Raw genomic sequence first — 20,706 nt, 5'->3', positions numbered from 1 at the left:
ACTTTGTGAAAACGAGCAAGTTAACAGATGTAGTCAGTTGTCCCATGAAGGGTTAAATGAGTGGTACAAGTAGTCCTTTTGATTGATAAAGCCGTACGACTGTGCTCAGAAATCAATAAGATAATGCTTTGTTGTCCACATAAAAAAAACTACAACTCCCATGATGCATCTGTTCTCCATCACACGCGACGTCACTGCGTCTGTTTCGTCTGTTGGCTTTGTGAAGCGACGCACTCGGAGACACGGACGTCTGGGCCTCGGTGAGATTAAAACGCTCTTTTCTGTATAAATGAAAGCCTCCGGTTTTTGCACAAAGCGCCGGGCCGCAGTGTTTATTCGTCTCCGCCGCTCCGTCGCTGTAAAAACGCTGATATTTGCGCCCTCGGTTTGCCAGAAGTCAATAAATGGAGCTACATCTAATTCACTTACTTCAGCTGTGATTAGGGGCTATAACGAGGTTGTATGGGGGAGATAACTGAAGAGAGACCATCAGCGGGTTGATGAGGTTTCCCAGCTCTGTAATCAGACGTGAAATGATAGAAGTGTGTTTCCACAGCAGCGTCCTGCAGCTGCTCCCCTCATCCGTCTATTGTAATTCAAATGCTCCAGTTCTTCTCATTCTACACTGTGAAGGATGTAAAGAGCAAAGATGCTGCTCCAGCTCCCTGCTTTTCCTTTACTATCATTAACAACGTGATTTCTGAAACAGCCTGCTCTATTTGCATGTGTTTGTGCTTCTTTGTGGTTCAAGATCTCTAAGAAACATCCCCAGAAGCACCTGAGGAGAAAGGAGCCATGCAGAGTCTGACGCAGGCTTATGAGGGCTCCGACACCGTGACCGCAGCCACTACAGAGCCGCCACAGGACCCTGACGCTCAAGATCAGCCGGCACAGAGTCGGGAGGATGCTGCAGAGGAGGAGAATCTGTCAGCCGGTCCTGCTCCAGAGGAACGGGAGACTGGAGTGCAAACAGCAGACACTCCTTCCACTGCAGCGCAGATGGATGTTGATGCTGTTGGTCAGACACCTGGAAGGACTGAAGCAGACGCTACAGCGAAGCCTGGAGCCCCGGCAGAACCAGCGCCCGATGGAAACACTGGGCGCAAACCGAAAGCAAAGGATAAAAGTGACGGCAGGAGATACGTTCCCTCTAAGAAGGCCATGACAGATCCTTTAAAAATGGATGTGACCAAACCGCTGAGTGATCTGCTCACATGTGAGTATTCTTGTTTCATTTGCCCTTCTATATTAGGAAACTCGTGTTGATTCTTGAATATTGTGCTAAAATAATAAGTCAAAAGGCTTCAGTGAAATAGTCATGTTGAGACATGAATAGAGTACATTCTATTCTATGCTTGTAGTCCAGTTTCCAACAGTTCAATCCATGCTCTCGGGGCTTCTCACAGATAGTAATCAGCCAAAGGAGAAGTTTTAAATTCACTTTCTTGCCCGTTGATACTAAAACATGTGAGCAGAGCTTGATGGGGAATGGACTGCCACTCACAGGATGAGATGATACTGATGAAGCAGTGTTCAGTCAATCATTCAATCAGTTTATACAGTATATTCATTTAAGGCAGGTTGGGATAAGTCAAACAAGTGCATCATAGATGATTAGACAGAGTTATAGTAAACTAAATTAAGGGAATAATGTAGAAACAATAATAAAAGATGAATGCAAAAGGCACTTTCAAAATATTGAAAAATCATAAAAATCAGATAGAACACATATACAAAATAATAAATCACAGGATACGTGTTTTAAGTTTTTGTTTTATCCTGTTCCAGTATGTCACAACAGTAGCAGCGGAAGGACGTCTGAAAAGGTCTTTGTTCTGCATTTAGGGACGGCTAACAGGGTCAAACCTGAACCATTATTGGTGGGTCACACCCACTCATGCACTGTGAGCATGTGGGATGTGCTGTAAAAACAATAAAATAATTTAAAAATCAATCGGTGCATTGATTTTTAAACAGGTCTAATGGAATCTGTCCTCCTTGTCCTGGTGAGCAGATGGGCTGCAGAGTTTTGAGCTTAATTGCAGGCATTTCCAGTCGTCTAATCAATCTGAAATAAAAACATGATCTTACACAGACTCGGTACCTGGACTAACGACAAGCATTACGATTTATTTATTTATCCACCAGACATACATGAACCATCTCTTGACAGTTAAATGTGTTGTGAAGACATGTTTCAGTTAATTTTTATGTGCAAAATAATTAACTGTGAAAACAATCTGATGCCATGTTTTTCATGTTTCCCTCCAGCATCTCAGCTCTCCCTGCAGTGCTTTGCGTGCCACATAATCTTCAGTGATCATAAGAGCAAAGAGCGCCATCTGAAGTCGAACCACCCGACAGAATATGAACAGAGCATACTGAGGAACGCCCTTTTCGCTTGCTACGTTTGTGATCGCTACTTTACAAACTCCACTGAGCTCATGGCTCACCAGAAAGCCCACATCGAGAAAAAACCTTTCAAGTGTCCCATCTGTAACGTGACCTTCAAGAAGTCATCCGAGCTGACGGTTCATAAAAAGAAACATTTCGGCCAGGACGGCTATGCCTGCACTGACTGTGGTAAACCCTGCAAAACGATGACATTGCTCAAGTACCACCAGCGCACACACACTGGGGAGAGGCCCTATGTCTGCACGCACTGTGGAAAGAGGTTCACCACATCCAAAGGCATGCTGAGCCACATGTCTTCACACCTGGACGACGCAGGTGATGAACCTGGTGGAGGCACCACTTCTAAAGCACAGCCAAGAAAAAAAGACGGTAAGAAAGACGGCTCAGTTTGAATTCTGTGACTGTAGTACATGTTAATGCACGATTCATCATCATTCTGTCTCTGTTATGTTTAGGTGCTTCTACAGTAAAGTATCCTTGTTCTGTGTGCAAGGCCACTTTCAAGAGTTTCAAGACAAGGCAGCATCACATGAGAAAAAAGCACAATTTGTTGCCTGCCGTGGAAAGTATTGCCCCCCAGCAAGTAAAGCAAAGTTTGCCAATTATCACTCCAATATCTGTTTGCCAACAAGCACTACTCCAGTTGGAGCCCAATGGACCTCTGCAAAAGGTTGACGCCAATATTGATACGGAGCAGATACGCAAAATGATAGAATCCATGGGAAATATACAAAAAGTGAATCAAGTTGTCATATTGGGGCAGGTACCGCCTCATGCGCCACCGCTTGAAGTGCAACAGATACCTCAAGTTATCAAGCCAGTGAGCTTGGATCTTGGTCCCACGCACATAGATTTTACGGGTCTGAAACAAACTGAATCGAACCCTTCAAACAGCCAATGTCCCTTAATGGAGCAAACAATCATCTTGGAGCCTATCACACCAGATGGGCAACTTGAAAACCCCTCCTTCTCTGAGTTAGGTTCCCAGTTAGCAGCGGGTGAGAATATAGAGCTGACACTCGTTCACGCTGAACAAACAGTGGGAACTGAGGGAGAGGTGATACATCAGATTCTTGAGCAACCTGAGATTAATGTAATCCACTCTGATCCCATGGATACAATGATTTGTCAGAGTGAGGCAGACGCTCTCAGTCAAGACCTCGAACAAACAGTCATATTAGAGCTTACTCCTGCTCTGATGCCAACCGAGGAGCTGGAGAATTCACAAAATGTGCCACAAAATGAAATCACTTCCTCCTCTCTATTACCGACAAGTGAATTTGAGACCCCTGGTCAGACTGTGGATGATAGTACATTAATTGAAGAGCCAGGCCTGTCAGTCCCTCCGTTATTGTCAACTGTTGAGCTGGAGCTGACGTCTTTACAGCCAGAGCAACATGATGTTTCTGTTTCCTCATTGGCTTCACCAGAGAGTCATACAAACATTCAGAGTGAATCTGACTCTAATCCTAAAGCTGAGGCCGATTCACTGATGCAAACAGTAGACCAAGAACCAAGTCACCCCGTGATGGACAGCAGCACAATGCAGAAGACGGAGGAAAAAAATGAGCAAGAGCAGTTTGAGAAGTTACCAGTCGAAGTCAAGAATACTGCGCCCCCAGCAGAGAGCTCGCCCGCAACAGAACAGGTTGAGGATGGATTACAGAAAAAGCATGTCCTCCGGATCTCAGTGCCACCTGTGAACGTCATGTCAGCTCAGGAGCTGGTGAAAGTGCGGAAAAGAAAGCCAGCCCAGGCATTTGTCCTCCAAGGGTATGTGCAAGACCTTTTTGGATCTGTGTCTCGGGACGACTTGCATAGTGATGCCAAACCAGCAAAACGCCAAAGAACAAAAAAGTCTCATCTTGTTGTTAAATTTGGACCACAAAACAAGGAAAAGAAAACCATGAAACAGAAGAAGATCTCGAAGCAGTGTGAGCCAGTGCAGGAGAATGTGACAAGAGGTAAAACACCAAAAATGAATCAGTCAGAGAAGAAAGTGCCATCACCGAAAAAGGGAAAAAAAGGGAAAAAGGACAAGGCGGAGTCTGCATTATCTCCAGCCAAAATGCAGTCAGCTTCTTCAAACCAGGTCTCACAGCCAGTAAAGGAGGATACAAAGAAAAGTAGTAAAATGAAAAAGCAAAAAGAAGCCGCTAAAGCAGTTATTGCGCACAAAACTGTAAATTCACCTATGTTTAAAAAGAAAAAACAACCGAAAATAAGGCAAAAGGACCAACCTAAGACCACAAAGGGCGGCAAGACCAAGAAAAACCTTTCCGCTAAGGAAAAAGCCGAAAAGGCAGAAAGTCCAGGTTCACACATAAAGCAAGACTCTTTACTTCTTCTGAAAGGTCATAAACAGCCCCAGCTAAAAGTTTACAAGTTAGACCCTTCAAAGACCTCAAGCCAGCCATCCGAGGTTCCACCTCAGGACTCTCAGACAAGGTCCAATGTCAAAGACAAGAAGGCCAATCATCTGAGAAGTGAGCCCACATCCGAAGTGAAAAAGAAAGAACGAAGGCCCAGCAAGAGCCAGAAAGTTCTTAAATTGCTACCATCACTCCAGCCTTCCCCTAAACCAGCCGCGACACTGCCCGCCAAGCCGAAGACCACCAGGAAACGTAAAGCCTCCTCAAAGGTGGAGGCAGAAGGAGTGATTACATCTCAACGTGCCTTGCAGTGTAAGGACTGCGGAGAGAGGTTTAGTGAAGTCTCCTCCCTGCAGAAGCACAAGACGATGGTGCATGTTGTTGAAAGTCCCCGTCTCACCTACACTAATGGCAACATATTCGAAGGTGTCTCTACTTTAGATATTTACCAGCTTCCAAAAGACCATGCAGGGGTGATGAATGCTCCGACAGACTGGGATACCGAGCCAGAGATGTCAGTAGAAGACAGAGAGCGAAATGTCTCTTTTCCAGCTTTAATTCCTTCCCCGTCGTTACCCATTCCTCCCGCAGATGTTGAAATGAGTGCCTATGAAGATATGCTTGGAACAAAATCCAGAACAAACAATCAACCTCACACCAGTCCAGAGGGTCCCTCACCATCAGATCAAATGAAAAATAACGAGGAGCAAATAAATTTCACATCTGAATGTTCTGTGACTGATCTTACGCCAACAAAGGCTTCAGAAACGGCGGCGGTCCAGCCATCGGACAAAGACAAGCTGGAAGAACCAAGTCCAAAGAGTCCTCGCATTGAACCTGATGTTCACAGCAATAAGGAGGAGGACATCAAGGAGGATTTCGTCCTAGAGGTTGATTTAGTCACTGTTGGTGAGCAGAATGACAAAGACTCTACTGCCCCTCAAAACCAATCAAGCAGAAGCTGTGATTCAGAGAGTCCGGAGCAGGTTAATGATGAAACAAGTCAAACAACTTTGACTTTGCAAACAGTGTCATGTTCCACTCATCCAGTGGAGGTCAAGGAAGAGGAGGAAGAACTGTTAGTCCAGAAGAGAAAAGATGACGGGAATCGGCCTGTCAAGAAGAACGCTACCAGGGGTAGGAGAAGAACAATGGGATGTGTGAAAAGGGACATGAAATCAAAGTCACTTTCAGGAGAAGATACAGTCAGAGAGACAGAATCAGAAAAAGAACAAGATGACTGTAACGTCATTTATGAAGAATATCTCGTGACTCCAGATTCAGAAGTGACAAACAGAAAGATCGGTGCAGAAATTTGTCTGCAGGAGTCCTCTTCTCAATCTGATGACAGCAAAGCTGCCGCCCCTCCTGTTAGCTCCACGTTAGAGGAGTCTCGCGAGGAACAACTTGTGTTCGAGTTGGAGTCTGTAACCACCAGCGTTCAAGGAGTTGATGACAGAGAGCTGCAAGGACAAGAACCAGGGAGAGAGACTGACCAGTCTCCCGGCATCATACTGGAGAAGTTCCTGACTTCTGGACAGAGAGAAGCAGCTGGCTGTCAGGAGATCAAAGTTGAAACTGAAGGCGCGGAACCTCTGCACCAAAACAGCGAGAGTGCAGCTGTGCCCTCACCACACCATCGCAACACGAGGTCTGTTCTGGTGAAGGAGGAAAGCTACCTCATGCTGAGTGATCCTCAGGCCACGCAGAGCAGCAACCGCATGCGGTGGAATGTGGAGCCAGTGAGCGATGAAAACGCCATCGTCCCGTGTAAGTGCTACAATCCTACAATTCTGTTTTTCTGATCACTTTCATCATTTTATGCTGTTTTACCAGATTTTTGCTGAAGGGGGTGCTGTGTCTTGTGGGCATTTGTGTTTCCAGTCATGGACGTTGGAGAGACACCACGGGACTGTCGCGTCTCGCCGGAGTTCAGCTCCAACCAGTGTATCTTTTACCCTGTGAAGGAGGAAGAGAGAGAGGTTCTTCTGGGAGCCACTCAGACCGACAGCGGGAGTGTAACCACAGAGGGCTCCAGCGATGCACTTCAGGTTGAACATCAAACAGGAGATACATGTGAGTATTTTTTTTTTTAATTTATTTAAGTAATGTTTTACCGAAGAATAGAAATTTTAATTGGATTCTGTTGAAACAGATGAAAGAAGCTTTTCTTCACGACCGTACCAGGAAACAGAAGTTGGACGTTTGATATCAGAAAAAGGAGTCAATAACTTTACTAATAGACAAGGTTTGGTTATTCTTCCCTATAAAGCCAAATGTTTATTGTACTTAAAGCGATACTTCAACATTTTGGCAAATTGGCCCATCTAGGGCAATTCGGTAGTCATTTAGAACAGCATACTTACTTTTTTTGTGAGGGCGAGCTGTTGTTTATTCAGCGGTGCGTCTGAGGAGAGCTTCACGGCGGACATAATGGAAGTGAACGGTACAGTTGCTTCACCTCGTCAAACTCATCAAATACACAATCCAACAACCCCAAAACACACTTTGGTGGACACGTTATAATCCACACATTCACTACGCTGTGAAACACCAACAAATAATATTGTAGCATTACGACATTGAAGCAAATATTGGGAACTACTTTTTCTTTTGAGATCACTACGCCCAGACGCCATGTTTAGTAAGTAGTTCCGTCTTAGCAATCTTCGTAAAAAAACGCTCAATCTCGTAATTTTGCATTAATATTTCACAGCGTAGTGAATGTGGGGATTATAACGTGTCCACCAAAGTGTGTTTCGGGGTTGTTGGATTGTGTTGGATTGATGAGTTTGACGAGGGAAGCTACTGTACCATCCACTTCCATTATGTCCGCCGTGAAGCTCTCCTCAGACTCACCGCTGAATAAACAACAGCTCGCCCTCACAAAAAAAGTAAGTATGCTGTTCTAAATGACTACCGAATTGCCCTAGATGGGCCAATTTGCCAAAATGTTGAAGTATCGCTTTAAGTTGCCTCATTTTAATTTAACCAACTGATCTCTGAACTGTCAGAGCCTGCATGGCAGCGTCCACCAGACCTCCGGGACTTTCTTCTTCAGAGTTCTGATGAGGAACACACGGGAAGTTTTGAGTTGTCTGATCATCAACTCGACTCAGAAGCTGAAATAATGGCCTATTTCTCCAAAGACCAAACCGACGGCCCAGAACTAACAGGACAAACGTCGGGAAGGTACATGGAAACCTTTGTTGCTGAACAAAGTACAAGTACAAAAAACAATCATTAAGTTGGGATAATAGAAAATGTGACGATGACGAAACAGTGCAGGTTTAAACTTCTTTAAGTGTAGACATATGAGACAAATGAGGATAAATTGACAGCTTTGTCGATTCTTAAAGTTACTTGGCTTTTATATATGGTGCTCATGCTTCATTTTTTTCTGTTTTCTCCCTTCAGTGAACCAGCTTCGTCGGACTTGGTCCAAGCACAAAGAGATGAAAATAGGACCAGAGTGCCCATTGATTATTTCTGCACATATTTTAATTGGGACACCTGGGTAGAATTTACCAATTGCACTAATAAACTCAACAACTTGCCCAACCCCGTCACCTGCAGAGAAGTGGCATGCTTCGTTGGGATTCACATTGCAATGGGAACTTTGAAGGTTTGTGTTCCTGTTTATTCAATATCCCAAATCTGTTTTTTTTAAAGTGTTGGAGGGTGAACTTCCTTAAACAGAGCTTGCGCCAAATTGCAAACAAAATAGCGACATCTGTCACAAACCTTCACTTAAGGTAATTCTGTGACTTTAATTAGACTCCTAAGCAATGCGTTCAGTTGCAATACCTTTGAACTAGACTGTAATGAATGATGGCTGTCAGTTTGAATTAATCACAACTTAATTTATTGTTCTTTTTTTTTTAGTTCCCTAGTCCGAGACTTTACTGGGAGGACTTGACTAAAGTGCCCTTGATTGCTGAAACGATGCCACTGTCCCGGTTCCTGGAGCTGACCCGCATGCTGAAGTTGACCTCACCTTCGAAGGGTCCGGCTAATCCAAATCTTCAGGAAGCTGCACAAGATGGAGACTTCCACAATACACAGCTGGATGCTAGCTCAAGCAGTCACAGTGCAACAGGAGACGGGCAGAGCCGAGATGAACAGACAAGTAATGCAGTTCAGTCAACATCACCGACTGACCCGTTGTGGAGGGTTCAGCCGATTCTGAGACGTTTCATGGCAGGCTGCCGGTCGCTGAGACAGCCGGGGGAATATGCAGTCGATCAGTATTCACTTCCTTTGACTGGCAGGATGTCCAGTAACAAGCCATCTCTGCACTGCACTACATTAATTGGATTTAGTGGCTTACTTTCACATGTGGATCTCAAGCTGGATCTCTCAGACAAAGAAGATGCGGTCGAAAAAATGGTTTCCAAGGGGAGTATGGTGTTTCTTTGTAAGCAGGAGCTCTCCACTCCGGCCATGCTGGAGCGTCTGTTGGCAGCCGGCGTTCATGGGGCGGGCAGGGTGGGTGGAGCACGGGGGCAGATTGGGGACGAGTTCGTGAGCTCAGATGGGAAGCTGATGTTGCGCAGGTCGCACTGTGGGTTCATACTCTCTACCGCTGGAAATGGACAGAGGAACATGGCTTCACTCACCGACAATTTTGAGAAGGCACAGATGTCTGCTCGCTTGAACAGAGATCTGCAGAATCTTTACAAAACCCCCCTCACTGCGTCGACTCCCACCTGCTGGCCCCATGCGGTGCTTTGGTACCTGACAGATCTGGCTCTGGTAAACTCCTGGTTAACGTACCGACGGGACTACAAGGCGGTGTCCGCACCTTTGACTCTCATGGCCTTCAGACTGGAGGTGTCCAAGGCTTTGATACTCTCCAGTGGCTCCGACACGCAGGACTCGGCTCCTCCTCAGCCCCCCGAAGAAAAAGCCTGTTCGACGAGCGAAGCCCCCCATCCCATCGTGGTGGACGAGAGTCCTCTACCGGACGCAGCGACGCGGTACGACGGCTCGGGCCACTGGCCGGAGCAGCTCGGGGAGGGAGAAGGAGGCCGCTGCCGCTTCGGGAACTGTCAAAGAACTTCACGAGTGCTATGCCTTAAGTGCTGCGTCTTTCTGTGCATCTCACGTAACCACAACTGCTTTCTGAATTTCCACAACCAAGAAAGTTCAGACAAGGAGTAGAAACTCTAATATATGTCTTTTTTAATCATTTTACGTTTAGAATGTAACTGTTTCGAGTGTCTGTGAAATTAGTTCTTCTTTCCTACAACTTTCCCATGATGCCTTTCACTGGCAGCGTCATTCCACTGAGCCTATATAAGAATCAGTTTTCCTTGCGAAGTGTTAAATAAAAGTTTCATAGCCATACACTGTGCTGCAAAAGAAATGTAAAAATGTTTCAACAGTGTGCTTACATGATGCTGTTTTTCTTAAGAATGTTTGAACCTGATCTAGTTTACATTTCATGTACATTTTACATCAAATGTGTGAATTTCTGAAGACAATAAAAAAAGTACAACTGCTATTTTTTTTGGCTGATGATTATAATTGATTTTAGTATCATGCTTATTTTTTCTACAGTGTGATGATATGTCATTCAAAGCAAAGTGATTACACATATGTGTGGACCACTAAAACATTCAAATCAAAAATCACAGAGTAGATATGAAATACACGAAAAGTCCAATATTTACTGGAAATTTCAGTGACGGTGAATCTGTCTTGTATGGTTTAGTTTAAAACTTACTCTAAAAGGAGCTGGATTCTTTTGCAAGAAGAAAAAATATGACTTTGTTAATTTAAATGGAAAAATTATGATGAAGTTGTATAGTTTTTATTCAAATAAATGCATATGTTGAAAAATACAAACTTTAAAAACAATCATCCCTCAAAACTGATTGATTTTTAGATGAGAAAAAACAGCCACGATGATTCCATTTTTGTTTTAAGGGAGAGGTTTAGTAACTGTAACCTAAAAGACCTGTGCTATATAACCTGTTTCGAAAGATGAGTATTGATGTACTAATCAGATGGAACAGGTCCTTGAACAGTGTAGTTGGGACTGGATCTAACAGACATGTTGGCTGAGATGAAGCTACAATTGTGGATAACAGTAGGCTGTATAATTGTAAATCAGGTTCTATTGAGCAGTCTGAAGATGTGTTTATAACCAAATTATAACACATTATGTCCCACTACTAACACTGTAGAGGCCATTACTCCAAAAAAGTGTGTTTCGCTTGTTTTTTTCACACAGATCTCTGTAGAAATGGGTCAGTGTCATTTATCAGTGAAGATTTTCCAGCTTAATCATTGGCAAGGACACAGACCATTATTCAACTTAGATTAGAGTGTGACATGAAACGTAACTACTTTCTCTCTCTCTTTCTCTGTTTTTGTGAAGATAAGCAAATACAGAACAAAGGAGAAATACTGAAAAAAATTAGCTCTATATTTGGATGGAATGCATGTCTTTGGACTGTGGGGGGAAAGAGAACATGGAGAAAAAGACTGATCAGCATTAGGGCCAAAACAGTAAGGTTCCAGCGCTGCTTCTTTCCTGAAGCTGTGAGACTTATGAACCGAAACCCAAATGCTGCTCCCCACCATTATAACTGCACTATTTATTTATTTTTATCGAAAGTGCTGCACTATTCCTATGTTTTATTCCATTTTATTTATCTTATTATTAATTAATTAATCCATTTATTACATTTCCTTCTGGAATATGTATACCTATGTACACTGCTGGTCCTGAGAATCAAATGTTTACAAGTGAAAGCATGAAAATGACAATAAAGACCTTGAACCTTGAAGAACATGCAAAATCCCCAGACCCACGAAATGTATCACAAACTACGTTATGATACTAAGAGATGTGAATATGTTAATATGGGCAAAGGTTATGTAAGTTACGCAACCTGTGTAACTAACATAAACAATACAGTAAATTAAATTATACAGAAAGTTCTTTTTTTTGAAGTTGATCTCGGTCACGTGATATAGATAACATAGATCTGGAATAAGTAGAACCAAATCACTGAAATCTGTGCAGAAAAGATGGACGTCTTCATTCATGCACTGCGGTTTAATTGATTAGTTATTTCCACATATCAACAGAGTCACGTCCGTCATTCCTATCACTGGAACGTGACACTGTAATGTGTTTTATTTGACGCCGCATCGGTGAAAAGAGCGAAGAGCCTTGCGGCGCCATCTTAGCTGTAGCAGCAGCTGTCACAACAGGAAGAGTCCGGTCTATGTGGTGTATTTCTGGGGTCAACTCTCCCAGTCAAACTGGCCCCAAAGAGCGGGTTGAGGTAACGTACGATCACTGCTTTTCACGTCGTGTCTCAAAGCTTTAGGCGGTATTTAGCCGCGTCGATTCGCAGTGGATGCACGCGAAAACAACGACAGATCAATTCAAACAACGGGAAAATACTTGAAAGTGTGCAGTCCTGCGTGAAATGCACTCAAGTGTTGTTAGCGCTGGTTAGCACGCTAGCAACAAGCTAACGGATGGTAGCCCGCTCGGGTAGCCCGCTACTTTATTAGCTCCGTGCTAAAAGGGGGAAACTATACCCGCCTTTGTAAAAAATCATTTATGTGACCGGATAATACATTTCTCTTGGGTTGCTTCCACTGGGAGAATACAGGTTTACGTGAAGCTAGCTGGAATAGCCAGCGGCCTTAAGGGGAACCGGCCACTGAGCTAATGTGAACTCAGTCATTGCCGTGGAGTTGAACTACCTTTTGCCTATTTTAGTTTGAGTTCTGCATACAAAAGTTTCATACTTTGTGTATTTAAAATGTTTTTTGCATCTACTAGTTGTCATCAGTCAGCCGCGATTTGAATTAAGCGCGATTTGGTGGCATTTTGTGACAGAACATTGCGTGTTTTCCCGCCGTGGATCAACACACTGGAACTCCAGGCTGAGTTCATTTATTGTTTTTGTCATGTTTGGTTGTAGAGAGATCCTCGTGAGTGCCTGCAGGAACCAGCCCTCGGTGCAAGATGGACTCGGATATCTTGAACATTGAGGACATAGTGATGGGACGGGGCTTGCCTGATCCACCTCCAGCAGCCCCACCTGAGAGACCGGCAGAACCACGCAGGCCTGTCACTTTCAATGGTCCTCCAGCTCCATCTGTTCAACCCTGTAAGTGCTGCTGCTGGTCGTCCCCGCTCTGGGTAGATCCCTCCAGATCCCACTAAGTACTTTTCTTTAATATTTCCAGACCAGCATGAGAATCTGCAATGTTTCCAGTGCTTCATCACGTTCTGCAGTGCCAAAGCCAAGGAAAGGCACATGAAGAAGAGCCACAGAGAAGAGTACAAGCAGCAGCTTCAGCAGGTACTACTTCTGTTACCTCAGATCTGTTTATTATTGTTTCTTCATTGATAATTCCATCAATGGTGATTTTTCTTTTGAGCTCTTATGTCTGCTACACTTTAAGCTTAACCTGGTCTTTACAATCCAGTGCATTACCATGTCGTATAGGGTGAATGGATTATTTGCAGCTGCTACTCATAATTCCCCTTAAATCCCACAGACTTTGAAAAATAAACCTCGTTCTTTAATAATTATTTGTGTAACGATCACACTTTATGTCATAGCTTTAGTCTGTTGTGTAGTGCAATTTTTTTTATCTTTCCCCTAGAAAATGATGCCCATACTCACAGAGCAGCCAGAAAACATGAAGATTGCAGTTGTTTTTTCCAGTAAAATGTTTAGTTTAGATGTAGTTTTTAGTCTGTTTTTTATACTTCGTGACTATTGACTGCCCTGCCTTTGTTGTACATTGCAAAGTCGGAATTATATTTGATTCTGAAATGAAAACTTGATATATTTTCACTCTTTTATTGTCAGTTACTCCTAGTGGGTGTTCTTCATGTTGCTTCTTGGTAAAAATAGTGACGTTTTGGTCCAACTGGTCGTAACTTTGACTCTTCCCGTTTGTGCCACACAGGGAAACACATTGTTTACGTGCTACGTGTGCGACAGAACGTTTTCGTCGTCCGAGGAATTGACGCTGCACCAGCCAACGCACAGCAAGGATGACAAGCCTTTCAAATGTGCTCACTGCAGGGAGAGCTTTAAAACATTCTCTGAAGTGAGTGAAATGTCAAAAAGATAACTTGGAAAAATGCGTTTTAAACTCTGTAATCATGTTTTTTTTATTGTATCTTTTCCCGATTGCAGCTCACAGCTCACAGAAGACAGGTGTGTCCAGAGAAACAGATGGTGTGTAAAGATTGCAACGAAATCTTCCGTAGTGCCGGACTGCTGCGTGCTCACCGTGTGTCCCAGCACCCGCGTCCCGAAGTAGAGACGGCCGAACAGCCGGAGGACCCCACAAAAACCCACCGCTGTAAGAAGTGCGGTCAGGGATTCGAAGCGGAGTCCGAGCTGGTGGCGCACCAGGAGAAGTATCCCGAAGGTCAGCAGTGCAACGGCAGCGCCGCGTCCCTCAAGAAGCGGGGACGGCCGGCGAAAGCCGAAGACCCGGCGGCCGCCGAGAAAAAGGGAAAGCGGAAGAAGAAAGACGAGGCCGAGGAGGCGGAGAAGGCCGGCGGCGGCACGTTGGAGCCGGCGGCGGCGGCGGTGGCGCCGGCCGAAGACAAAGGGAAGGCGGCGCCGGCAAAGCGCGGCCGTCCGCCCAAAGCAGCGGATGATAAGAAAAGCTCAGAGGAAGACGGCCAGACTCCGGCGAAGGAGAAGAAGCCTAAAGCGGAACCCGCCCCGCCCCGCCAGCACCCCTGTCCCGACTGCGAGCTCACGTTCCCCGCCCTGCTCCAGCTCCGCGCCCACAAGAAAGAGAAACACACCCCCCGGAAAGCCCACCCCTGTGAAGAATGTGAAGAGAGCTTCGCCCGGCCCGAGCAGCTCGACGCCCACATGTCTCGAGCTCACGCCGCCGACCGCCTGTCCTGCCCGACCTGCGGCAAGAGCTTCGGCCGCGAGCGCACCCTGAAAGCTCACCAGAAAACCCACGAGGAGGAGAATCCCGAGGAGTCGAGCGCAAAGAGATAATTGAGACCCGAGGACCTCGCAGGAAAATGAAGCTCTTTGAAAATCTTAGTCATGAATTGTCCTTCATCTTTTATTCTTTAAACTGTCGGCATCTCGTGCTCCGGCCGTGTTCACCATGAGCTCGGAATGGTTTTTTTCAGAATGACATTTTATGAATTTTTGGATTCAGAGTCCAGTGTGATGAGATGTCGAATTTTGAACAGACACATCTCCTGAATTGACTAACCAAATGTTTGATCCATTCATGTTTCACAAAACATAGTTTGTTTGTAAGACCAGAAACCATTCTGATTAACTTTTTTAAATGATTTTTTTTTTTTTAGTGTGAAATGCGTGTGCCGTGAGTTTATCACTTGGTGTCTTGAGTTATTCAGTCCATTTTGTCGTTCCAAGTTTGTTTTTCCCCTCCTGTTTTATTCAGAAACATATTGGTTGATTGCATATGTTAGAGTAAAATAGTTTCCTGGTAGAGATACTACGTTGGAATGTGTAGACGGTTCCTCAGCAGAAATGTGTTCATGTACAGCTTCCGGTTCATATTGTGCATTTTTACACTTCATTTTAATTATGTTACTCTCTAAATTAAGTTTTTTATGAGGGCAAAATTTACATAACATAATTGAGATGTGCTGAAATCTCTCTTGGCTAAGTGCTCCAGATGTGATGTGGGGTATTTAGTTGGTTTCTGGGTGGAATGATCCACTATAATCATGATTTCTCTTATCCTAAACTTTACTGGTTTATTTTTCACTTACCGAAGTAATGCTTCATGTCTTAGACATTTCTGAATTGGGCTCACTGCTCTTTAATGCCTCGGAGTCCCGTATCGAACTGTGTATATCGTGTACTTCACTGACTGGATTGTTTCTCTCTCCACTGCAATGTGTCTGGACACTGCAAAAATGTAATAAATCATGCTATCCTGAGGGAGGCTGCTGAAGAAATCACTGCGTGATGTCTGTTTTCTAGATCAGGGTTACAACTTGAGTTTTTTACTTGAAATGTATACAATGAGCATATACACTGATCAAAAATATAAACTCAGCAGTTTTGTTTTTGTTCACATTTTTCATGAGCTGAGCTCCAACTGGGTTGTTTTCAGCTTCCAGGAAGGCGTCTGGCTGGCATTTAGTTCAACACCTGTGAGGTGGATGGATTATTACAGAAAAGGAGAGGGGCTCACTTACATCTTACTCTAGAAAAATGGGAGCAACAAAAACATTTTTGCTTTTATTTATTTTTTTATTCAGTTTATTTATTTGTAGAATAGGACACAGACCAGGTTTCATGGTCTTGATGCCAGCACACTTTTTCTCTTTAGTCTCCTTTTGTTATCACTTTGTGTATCCTCAGATGTACACTTAACTGAACAGTAATCCAAAAGCAGTGATATCGGAATGATTTCTTACATAAGACAAAAAAATCTCAAATAAATGAACTGTGTAGTCGACTATATTAACAATCACGGCAGGATAGTACAGTTGTCGAAGTGACTATCTTATGTTTTCCCAATGTTTTGGGCATTAATCCAATAGGAAGAAAGTTGAAACTATCATCAAGGAAACAAAGTAATGATGCCACATTGGTAAAGCAAATGTATTTGTGGAATGGGCAGCAGCACTATGTTGGTTGTTTCCATTAAAATAATTGAAATATGGCCACAACTGAACTGATGTCAATCATGTTTGAATGAGCTCAGCCGCTGATTGGAGCTGCAGTTCCCCTCCTGGCCTCCGGCGGCGCTGCGGCGGAACCGACGTCTTCTCCCCTCCCGCTGTTTCCTGCTGGCTTCCTGTGTTGTCCTACATCGGTTTGTTTCTCGGCGGCTGTTCTCGTTGCGGCTCCGATGAATTCTCCTCGACATTATTCTGTCCTGCGGGGAGTCGAACGGACCGCTTTTCGGACGTTTTGAGGAACTAAAGGAGTTAATGTTGAGGCGGGAGCCGGTGAAGCCTCGTGCCAGCCTCAGCTCCTCCTGCCAGGTGAGCAGGGTGGGAGACATAGGTGTGCAACAAAGGCATTTCCTGGATAGAAACCTCTACCATTAAACAAAGGACTGATCCACACATATAGGTGCATGAAAGGTAAGAATAAACTAATATCATTGTAATATTTATCATTTATTTTTCACTTGCAGTCATAGAATAAATTGTTAATCCCAGAGGAAAAATGTTGAAATGTTGAAAAGTCTTATTTCTCATGCTGATTGAAGGTGTTTTATGTGTTTTTTTGCTCCTCTTCAGTCTGCAGCCATGTCCATTGAATACACCATTGACATCCAGCTGACAGAATTGGGATTTCCAGACATTCTCCAGTCAGAGCAGACTTCAGAGAGCCAGTCGGCCCTCTGCCCCCCAGCATCTGCTGATTCACTCCCAACCAATGTGAAATCTCTCTCCGCTACGCACAAACAAAGACCTGAAATAAACCAACATGAGAAAGAGACAGGTGTGGCCAGACACACCTCGAATACCACAGACGAGTCTGTGCCGTCTCCCCAGCCACTGGGTGCACAGGTGATCCCTGCACCGGGTCTGCCAGGTGGAGAATGTGTTGACTTGCTTCTGGTTAACCATCAGGCTGCTGGAAGTGAAACTACAGACTGCCAACAGGAAGCAGCTGACATGAGAGTGGCTGGAGGGGAACGGGTGGACCTCCGGGAGGACGAGCTCATCGAGTCAGATGACAGCCAAGTGTCAGAAGAGGAAGAGGAGGAGGAGGAGGAGGAAGAAGAGGAGGAGGAGGAGGAGGAGGATGATAACGACGAAGAGGAAGAAGCGGCAGGAGAAGAGGAAGGGGTTCCCAGCAGTGGTATGACTAATGTTCCCTAAATTGATTTAATACGTATTTCCACATCCACGATGTTTAGTCAGCAGGTCGAAATAGACATTTAAAATTGTTTGTCTGAATTAGACTCTTTGCGTTTTGGGGCGACGTTGGCCCAGTGTTCAGCCCTCTTGTCGCACATTGAGAAGGTCACCGGTTCAAATACCGACCAGGCCTTTCTGTGTGGAGTTTGCATGTTCCTTTCGTGTGTGTTTGCCCTGTGATGGATTGGTGAGCTGAAACTGACCCTGGAGCTGCCAAAAGCTCCGAAATGACCCACATGTGTCCTACAGCAGATAGCACATTTTAGATTTGACATTTTAAGTGTTGTGGTTTTCACGTTGTGATGTCAAAAACATTGAATTTAGCCCAAGGCAGCTGTTAGAACAGCCAGATTTGTCATACTGATGCCGTTGTGCATTTGTTTGTGAGTTAAAGAACAGAAGTCATTGTTAAGTCAGACTTCCATGCAATTTGCACGATCTTCTTATCGACTGAACAGCTGAGTGCCAGTGATAAGGGACTTCATGGATATCCTGCATGTTTTAGATGCTTCCCTTCTGTAGCACAGCATAATCTAATGGTGACGTCTTCACCAACATGTAGGTCAGGGAACCTCCAGGATCAGAGTTACAGGCCTGCTGCTAGTATTTTCTCATTTATTGTTCTTGAATTTCTTGACCTGCTCTTTAAAATAAGATTGGCTTCCAACAGAATTTTCTTATGTTTTCTACAGTATTGAATCGCTCCCGCAACTACCTCTGCAGCATCTGTCAAACCCAGCTGTCCTCCAAAGTGCAATTCAAGGACCACATGAACCTGCACACCGGAGCGCGCCCCTACATCTGTGCAGAGTGCGGGAAGCGTTTCTGCCAGGTGCACAGCTACCGCGCCCACCTGCGCACGCACGCCAAAACCAAGGCAGGAGCTCACCCCTGCCGCATCTGTTTAAAACACTTCTCTTCAGACGGGGATTTGAAGTCCCACATGTCAACAACCCACCTTGAGAAACAGTTTTTCGAGTGTGACCTGTGCAAGCGCCTCTTTGCGTGCCTGAGCGACTGTCAGAAGCACGTGCGGACGCACAGACGCACGTTCCGGTTTACTTGTCACCTGTGTCACCGCGGGTTCTTCTCTCGAAAGTCTTTCCTGCAGCATCGCAAGACGAGGTGCAACACCACTTTTAAATGCACGGACTGCACGCTGGTGTTCCCCAGGAAGAACGCCCTTCTGAAGCACAGCTTCTCCCACCTCGGCCTGCTGCCGTACACGTGCATCCGGTGCCGGCGCCACTTCCGCCTGGCCAGGCTGTACCAGCAGCACGACTGCCAGCCGTGGCGGATTCACTGCGTGGCGTGTCTGCGCGAGTTTCACAAGCAGGAGGATTTCGAGAAGCACAAGAAGGACACGGGGTGCTGGGGGAATCGGGAGCACAGCACCAAGTCGGACGAGATCAGGTGCCTGGAGTGCGGCCAGAGGTTCGACTCGTCAGAGGAGCTGAAGAAACATGCCGGGGCTCACCAGAGGGTGCTGAAATGCGCCGAGTGCTGGAAGGGATTCAGGTCGGCCTTGCTGTTGATGTCTCACATGGGCGGCCACGCCGGGAAGTCGCCCTGCCTGTGTAAGAGCTGCGGACTGGGATTCCCCCACCAGCAGAACTACGACAGTCACCTCAAGACTTGCGGAAAACCTCCTCCTGCGGTGAGTTTGGGGAATGGGAGTAATTGTTTTCTATATGCAAGATTTAATCCTGTTCTCACTTGTTTTCTGAAGCATGTTGTTTTTCTACTGTTTGTTCTGTTTTGCATCTTAATGAACTGTCGATGTCTGCTGTTGTCTTTCTAGAGTGCTTTGAAGAAACACCAGGCCTCAAAGAGCTCCTTGCCAGAGGCTAAAAAGCTCGATGCAAAGTCAGAGACATCGGAAGCAGTAAGCACAGTCACCACACCTGCGGCGGTGTCTGACAAGACTTCTGCGACTTCCAGTGAGCCTGCTCCAACGGTGCACAAGCCTGCTGCGCCGCGAAAGCGTTCCAGCAGTCGTCATCCTGCTAAAAATGGGGCTTCTGGTGCCTCCTCTTCAAAAGATGGACTGTGGAAGCTCACCTTGGACAAACAGCCACCTCCCGGTATGAATCTGGTCGTGTTCCTTCCAGTCTGCCCAGTGCAGACCGCGGAGTTACCTCTCACATCTGGAACCCCTCAGATGCTCGCCCTTCCAGCTATGCAAACTCTGACTCAGACGTCTCTCTCAGCGGTTCCTGCCGGCAGTCATGCAGGAGTGAATGCTGCTTTTGGGATGCCTGTGAACACTCCACTGGACTTTTTACCGAGCGGTAACAGCGAGTGTCCGGATACGCCTCTGGATTTATCAACAAAAGGTCCTCAAAAAAGTCTTCCTCCTGTCAAAGAAGAGCTGGAAGAAATGAAGCTTTCAGAAGTTACTGAGTGTGAAGTGGAGCCCAAGGTGGCCTCCGCTCCGAATGTGAAAACAGAGCCTCCTCCATCAGTGATGCATATTAAAGAAGAGCCTCAGAAGCCTGGCCCATATGAATCCAGTGTACTGGGAGACTGGGGACCCGCCAAAAGAATTAAGAAAGAGGCAGACCTTTGAGGATTGAAAAAATAAATAGCACGAGGCTCCCATTCCCCACTCGTATTTTTCTTTGTGTGTATGTACTTGAAGCAGTCACAAAGAACCATGACGTTTTCTGTTTTGTTCTGTTTCACCTATCATATAATGGCACATTCCAAAGTTCAGTTTGAGTTTTATTTAAGTTCTTTTGCACTGTTTATGATCTTATCAGAGTTTCTGGGGCTTAATGGAAGCGGTGCTCAACACGAATTGTCTTCGCATCTTAGATGCAGTGTGAGATTTAGTGGAAACCAGTGGTAGAGTAAGGAAAACCTATAGTGGACACAAAAAAAAAAAAAAAAAAAAAAAATCCTTTCTGCAAGCAGAATGTCTTTGGTTTGTTCTGTGATAGTATAGAACCGTGGCAGGTTTAAAGAGAGTAAATATCAAGCAGTATTTCTGAGACCTCCTAAGCTCGTTGTTATAAATGAGACGAATGGAAA

At 45.1% G+C, this 20,706-nt stretch overlaps 3 protein-coding genes across 5 annotated transcripts; all 3 read left to right on the top strand.

Annotated features, from left to right (window-relative positions):
* Positions 1–242: 242 nt before the first annotated feature.
* On the top strand, positions 243–10,346 carry znf576.1 (zinc finger protein 576, tandem duplicate 1). The gene is made up of 9 exons (XM_030102653.1): positions 243–260; positions 752–1,216; positions 2,272–2,784; positions 2,871–6,557; positions 6,672–6,863; positions 6,943–7,035; positions 7,802–7,979; positions 8,205–8,412; positions 8,673–10,346. The coding sequence occupies exons 2-9, from the start codon at positions 796–798 to the stop codon at positions 9,948–9,950; spliced, it is 6,570 nt and encodes a 2,189-aa protein (XP_029958513.1). The 5' UTR covers positions 243–260; positions 752–795; the 3' UTR covers positions 9,951–10,346.
* A 1,658-nt stretch (positions 10,347–12,004) lies between these two features.
* Positions 12,005–14,821, top strand: znf576.2 (zinc finger protein 576, tandem duplicate 2). Of its 2 annotated transcripts, none has more exons than XM_030102666.1 (5): positions 12,005–12,088; positions 12,740–12,928; positions 13,008–13,123; positions 13,740–13,883; positions 13,973–14,821. In XM_030102666.1, exons 2-5 carry the CDS (start codon positions 12,784–12,786, stop codon positions 14,801–14,803), a joined length of 1,236 nt encoding a protein of 411 aa, XP_029958526.1. In that variant the 5' UTR covers positions 12,005–12,088; positions 12,740–12,783; the 3' UTR covers positions 14,804–14,821. The 2 variants fall into 2 exon arrangements, with proteins under 2 accessions (XP_029958526.1, XP_029958527.1); XM_030102667.1 differs by having other exon boundaries at positions 12,015–12,088; positions 12,744–12,928.
* Positions 14,822–16,588: 1,767 nt separating this feature from the next.
* Positions 16,589–20,640, top strand: LOC115396679 (zinc finger protein 628). Of its 2 annotated transcripts, none has more exons than XM_030102661.1 (4): positions 16,589–16,887; positions 17,047–17,614; positions 18,366–19,330; positions 19,475–20,640. In XM_030102661.1, the coding sequence occupies exons 2-4, from the start codon at positions 17,056–17,058 to the stop codon at positions 20,240–20,242; spliced, it is 2,292 nt and encodes a 763-aa protein (XP_029958521.1). In that variant the 5' UTR covers positions 16,589–16,887; positions 17,047–17,055; the 3' UTR covers positions 20,243–20,640. The 2 variants fall into 2 exon arrangements, with proteins under 2 accessions (XP_029958521.1, XP_029958520.1); XM_030102660.1 differs by having other exon boundaries at positions 16,611–16,785.
* Positions 20,641–20,706: the final 66 nt, after the last annotated feature.

This window comes from Salarias fasciatus, chromosome 11 (assembly GCF_902148845.1).
Source record: "Salarias fasciatus chromosome 11, fSalaFa1.1, whole genome shotgun sequence".
NCBI lineage: Eukaryota > Metazoa > Chordata > Actinopteri > Blenniiformes > Blenniidae > Salarias > Salarias fasciatus.
The sequence above is the reverse complement of the archived record's forward strand: the minus strand, read 5'-3'. Positions and strand labels throughout refer to the sequence as shown.

What these genes read in the sequence shown, in the direction of transcription:
- znf576.1 (XM_030102653.1), top strand. Translation starts at nt 796, where the DNA reads ATGCAGAGTCTGACGCAGGCTTATGAGGGCTCCGACACCGTGACCGCA. An exon ending in GCTGAGTGATCTGCTCACAT is followed by an intron (nt 1,217 to 2,271) that starts GTGAGTATTCTT and finishes GTTTCCCTCCAG; the next exon opens with CATCTCAGCTCTCCCTGCAG. An exon ending in TGAAAACGCCATCGTCCCGT is followed by an intron (nt 6,558 to 6,671) that starts GTAAGTGCTACA and finishes TTGTGTTTCCAG; the next exon opens with TCATGGACGTTGGAGAGACA.
- LOC115396679 (XM_030102660.1), top strand. Translation starts at nt 16,732, where the DNA reads ATGTTGAGGCGGGAGCCGGTGAAGCCTCGTGCCAGCCTCAGCTCCTCC. An exon ending in GGAAGGGGTTCCCAGCAGTG is followed by an intron (nt 17,615 to 18,365) that starts GTATGACTAATG and finishes TGTTTTCTACAG; the next exon opens with TATTGAATCGCTCCCGCAAC. An exon ending in GCGGAAAACCTCCTCCTGCG is followed by an intron (nt 19,331 to 19,474) that starts GTGAGTTTGGGG and finishes TTGTCTTTCTAG; the next exon opens with AGTGCTTTGAAGAAACACCA.
- znf576.2 (XM_030102666.1), top strand. Translation starts at nt 12,784, where the DNA reads ATGGACTCGGATATCTTGAACATTGAGGACATAGTGATGGGACGGGGC. An exon ending in AGCTCCATCTGTTCAACCCT is followed by an intron (nt 12,929 to 13,007) that starts GTAAGTGCTGCT and finishes TAATATTTCCAG; the next exon opens with ACCAGCATGAGAATCTGCAA. An exon ending in GCTTTAAAACATTCTCTGAA is followed by an intron (nt 13,884 to 13,972) that starts GTGAGTGAAATG and finishes TCCCGATTGCAG; the next exon opens with CTCACAGCTCACAGAAGACA.